The following is a 5,258-nucleotide window of genomic DNA, read 5'->3' as shown; positions in this document are numbered from 1 at the left end:
GCCGCACTTTTTTCTGGAATTTTGTTCAAAATGTGCGAGCATGTACAATTCAACTATTTGCCATTTCTCACACACTAATGTTAGCCATTTACACTGACTGATGCAATTCAATACACCTGTCGTTTAGTCTGTCTTTTATGATCACTGGATGGTTCAGAGAGCTCTCTTGTCTCGTGTCCTTACGCTTCACGATAACAGTTGCGTAATGGTTTCCAAATTGTTTTAATAAATGTCTCTACGAGGTATATTAGACCTCCTGTAGGTCACCTTTCTGTCTATGACGTCTTGTCAATGAGCCACTTATTCAGCTCAGTGAAGGTGGGTGGGTGAGACTAGACAGAGACCTCTGTCTACTGGCCCAGATTCACAGTTCCCATCGTTAATGGAATGTTTTTTTTTTTTCATTCCACAGCCCTGCCCCCTGACTATGGAAATGGAGGCGACAGATGGCTATCTTGCAAGTAAGTTAACATTTAGTCATTTAGTCTTACAATTTAAGCGCTAATTGAATTCATTGCTTTTTTTTTTTTGAAGTTGCTTATTTTCCTCACTTAGAAAATATGAACATGGCTTCTCTGTGCTCTAAGATTAGTCAAATTTCTTCAGTCTGATGCTTTTTCCTAAATTAAATTTGATAGTTTGTCATATTTCCTAAAAATGGGGTCTTTTTGGATCCTTCCGGCGTTAATGGTAAACCATGCAACTCCCCATCTAATGAATATCACTTAGTCACTAGAATTATATTTCCGTGTCAAAAAAAACAAACCTAAGTTCCTCATATACTCGTCACCTAGCTATCACCTAGAACTAGTGTTTTACACACCAAGCCACAAGGCAAAGTTCAGCTCGACCCATCTCACATGGGATGATTCAATCCTGTCAAATTAAAATATGTTGGAGGGCAAACCTGCTGGTTGTGCAATTCACTAGCTAGTGATTGGGAAGAGAGTGGCATGTCCGCTAACCTTACTTTAAAGAACAGGTGCACTGGAAAAGGTTTGGCAGTTGGAGTACCTACCATTGTTTGTCGTTTTCAACGAGGTGTTTTACTCCGTAATCAGAAACGTCTGAACCTCCAGCTGAGATGAGGCTGAATGTATTTACATTTATGAATGCAACTATTGTTTCATTCATTCTACTTTTAAACGACCGATTTTCTCAGTGCTTATTTTGGGTGGAAAGAAAAAAAGAATCTCCTGTGATCATGTTGCAATGGCTTGCATGTTGAAACATGCTGTTTTTATTCTGCATCAACTTGACCCCTATTTCAACAAGTGCCAGAAGGGAAATGCCAATAAGTGCATACACACACACACACACACACACACACACACATATATGCAAACACACACACATACATCCCATGAATTTAATTTTGAAGCTGTTGATTAGTAGTGGCCTTTTTAAAACTCAGCCTGATACCCCCTGTTAGATTACAACTGGTATTATCAATGCCTTGAACAGATGTATTTTAAGCTTAAATGGGGTAAACAAATGTAAGGCCAGCCATCACAGAGTTCATACAACGTTACCTTCAGTTTTTGTTCTATGTCAGTTATCATATTTCCCCCATAATCTCAAAGTCATAAACTTTTACAGGCAAAACTTTGGCTTTTGATAGACATATTAGTTTGTTGAACATGTACATGTAGTGTGGGGTAAACGTCGTTTACAACACTGATATAATCAAAAAAGCATGGAACTTAAATGTGGTACAGCTGCTTTCCTCCTCAGACGCATCTTCACCTATTCTTAGCAGGGATCTGATAATGCAACAATGTACACCTTTTCAGCCTCTGTTCGATCCCCGTCCATTGACTATTAGTTTCGTACCCAATTCGGCTGAAGTAGAGTCAACATAAAGAAATGATGGAGTGTGTGCTCGTGGTTTGATTTCCCTAGCCTTCACAGACACTGTTTTTGAATTAAACTGCAGTCTCTCAGGGGGAGCAGAGAGTGGAACGTCTCCATACAGCTGGAGACCCAGTTCTGCTTTATTAATGTGATAAGAGGAGAGAGAGAGAGAGACGCAATTTGAACTCAGATCCCATAAAACACTAACTACTGTGCTTTTGGCTTCCCACAAGATTTGTTATCTTGGATGGTGCTTCAGTACCAGGTGCGTAGTGGTACCTTCCCAACAGTCAGCTCCCCCTTCAGATTCCCACAGATGTAACATGCTGATAAAAAAATTGAACATTCTTGCAGGTGTCATGGAAAATGAAATAACTTTTCAGTTAAGGTCTCATTTTTTGGAAGAGTTTGGTCGAGAAGATCTGGTCTATGGTTAGGTTCACTTTTCAAAAAAAAAAAGGTGATATATTTTGTCGTATGCACGATTTTGTTATGTTTTGATTATCTGTGTTGGATTCTGAGTCTTGTGACCTTTCATTATATTCTCTTTTCTGTATTGTTTTCAAACTCGATATGAATTTTCTCGTGTTTTATTAGTAATATGGTCTGTAGTAGACAGATGACGCATTCTGCGGGGTATGTCAGCATTTGTAGTTCTGTCTCTTTTAGAATGAATACCTGAAGCCACGACACAAAACATAGACCAGGCGTTGTATGACTAAAATCATTTCGGGAATAGGACATATTTTTAGATCTTAGACACTGCTTATCATGTTCTTGGTGTCTACCCAACACGTGTAAGGTTTTACTGTCCTTTTTAGAGCAAACAGAGAGGAACTCTGATAGTTTAGTGTCCCATTCGCTTGGCTTTCATTCAGTGTCGCTTCACCCATTCCTTTGAATTATCCTAAATGTCCGAATTTACCGAATAATGGATCCACACTGACAATATTTCAAAGCTGTCAGTGTTTACGATACCGTTCTCTCAAACATAGCTCCAAGTCAAAAAAAAAAAAAAGAAAAAAACATTAGGTTTACAACCGTCTACACGGTGTGTGTCTCTTCCTGTGGAGATGAGCCCTGTAGAATCTTATCACACTGTATTAGTAGAGGAGGAACTGCTCTACTCCCTTCCTTTACTAAATGACACAGTATCTGTCTGAAGGCACATGATCTTAGCCTAGCATGTCAGCTGGCCCAGAGAATGACGACCGAAGACTAAAGGCAGTCCTCGTGTCTAGGAAGACGCGAAAGGCTAGGAATCCGTGTTGTCTGTGATTTGATGGGATGGTCCAGAGGCGCAGGGCCTGACTGGAAAAACCAGATCCCCGTTCCAACTTGCGTGTCTACGACAAGCCACAACCAATTGCTTTTTTTTTTATCCAGGTCAAATTAATCCTGCGAAATTCTTTGCTTTGTGTCGATTAGTGTCGTGTCATCAAACTGCCTTCCTTCGAGTTCCACCCTTTTCACTCGAATGGGCCACCAGCCAACTTTGATTTGCAAATCAGTACAGTTTACTGTCACTCTCTACCTTTGAGATTAAACTGAACGTTAGGTCATGCGCAGCAGTGAAATGTTTTCACTTATTGATTCATTTTTAAACAGTAACATGTTACAATATTGTTCGCCATACGTGCCATATTCCACTGATATGAAATAGTGTCACGGCTTGTGTATGTATCGCAACCTGAAATGTGTCAGGCCCACGAGATGATGAAAAACTAACCTATATTTCAACCACGTCATTAGTTTCTTACTTTTTGGGGGATTAATAGATGGAAAGCTCCATTACAGAGGTTTCAAACAACACTACAGATGTACACAGTCAGTGAATGAGTGAATCAGGTTCTGTTTCTGACTCAGCTGTCTCTAGCTTCAGACCTGTAGTCACTCCAGAAGTCTCAAGGCAGGCCTACGAACTCTCGGCATGCATCAGTATGGGGGCAGCGAGTAGCCTTTTTAATATCACCCAACGTGATACAAGCCCACATCTCTTAATTGCTTCAGCTAGTGTTGATGGCAGCCACCAAACATCTGTGTGGGACTGTCATCGTGGTGATTTGTAGAGTAGAAGAAAAAAAAAAATCATAGTGGAACCGTAGTAAAACCGTGAAAGACACGTATTTCAAATGGAGAGAATGCGTCAGAGGTCTTATTTTTTTTCTCTTTCGATAATGATAATAATCAGTTCTCAACTTATATCAGTCAAATTGTACTGCTGAGGAACAGCACATTCCTATTTGTGGTCGATTTTTTTTTTTTTTTTTTTTTTTTTTTTACTGAGGTCATTCACCTCGAGAGCATTTTCACATATTCTTTGCTACATCTCCTATCTCGTTCCCTGACAACTTCAGCCAGGACTGGCCATCCTCGGTAAGACACCACACTGTCATGGAAAATCCACCTCCACGCCGTCACTCAAATCGGAGCCGCTGCTTGTTTCCCGTTGCCAGGGGGATGGCCAGTCACCTGAGATTTCCCTCAACCCAAGCCCGGTAACCAGAGATGGCTCTGGGATTGTGTCACTGACTGCGTCTCCTCACACCACTCACTTGCATGGCAGAGAACACCTGTCCCACGCAGTGACAGGAGAGAGAACATGCTGTCATAAGAATTTGTTTCTCAAAACTCCTTCTCCAACATTTGTTTTTCCCTAACAAAGTCGTCAACAGAGAGACAGCCATAGTTGCACTCCAACGTATGCTGAAAACCTAAACCTGAACTTTTTTTTTTTTTTTTTGGTGTGTGTCATGAACAGTAAAAAGCACTTTATGTAGATCAGTGGAAATAGATGTTCTCAATCCCATAGATTTCGGAACTTTAAATGTGTTTCCAGTAACTCACAGGGAACTGAGGTATGAAAGGGCCGCTGTCATAGAGTTCAATCCTACCCAGTTTGGGCTGGCTCATTCTTTCTCCGAACAAACCCGTTCCAAAGGAAGGACCGGCTTGACAATGAGATATACGCGATGATTAGAATAGGCAGCTTACTTCTGACATCCCTGGTACTTTCCAGACTCTTACCAGTTGTAACTACAGGGAATGCTTTTTTCTTTTGTTTTGTTTTGTTTTGTTTTGTTTGGTATCCGTAGAACGCTGCTGCGTTTGAGATTTTTAACAGCTGATGGTGACCCTGTTGGATCGGAGAGTCTTTGCGGGGGTATGCTGTTGACGTTCAGCTATTGTGGAGATAACTTTAGCGGGGTCAGATGGTAACAGGATAAGGGAGGAAGGGGATTGCCCCCCCCCCCCCCCCACCCCCCACCTGAGTGGACAGAACAGTGCCAGATAAAGTCCCGTCCCAGCTTGCCTACACAACATGAGGAGAGATATGGGAAATGATATCCGAATGTCAAGGAAGAGGCTGAAAACAGGCTTCTATCCAAGTTGATGATGTCATA

The 5,258-nt window shown here is 41.3% G+C and overlaps 1 protein-coding gene across 1 annotated transcript in view; it reads left to right on the top strand.

Moving 5' to 3' along the window:
• The first annotated feature begins 433 nt into the window (after positions 1–433).
• ikzf2 (IKAROS family zinc finger 2) overlaps positions 434–5,258 on the top strand; it is a 19,269-nt gene continuing 14,444 nt past the window's right edge. Inside the window, exon 1 of the mRNA XM_030786250.1 lies at positions 434–461. Within this exon, the coding sequence (XP_030642110.1) occupies positions 434–461 (28 nt within the window). The remainder of the gene's footprint in view (positions 462–5,258) is intronic.

The sequence above is a fragment of the Chanos chanos genome, chromosome 10 (assembly GCF_902362185.1).
Source record: "Chanos chanos chromosome 10, fChaCha1.1, whole genome shotgun sequence".
In the NCBI taxonomy this organism is placed as follows: Eukaryota; Metazoa; Chordata; class Actinopteri; order Gonorynchiformes; family Chanidae; genus Chanos; species Chanos chanos.
Note: the sequence above shows the minus strand (reverse complement) of the source record. Positions and strands in the feature narration are given on the sequence as shown.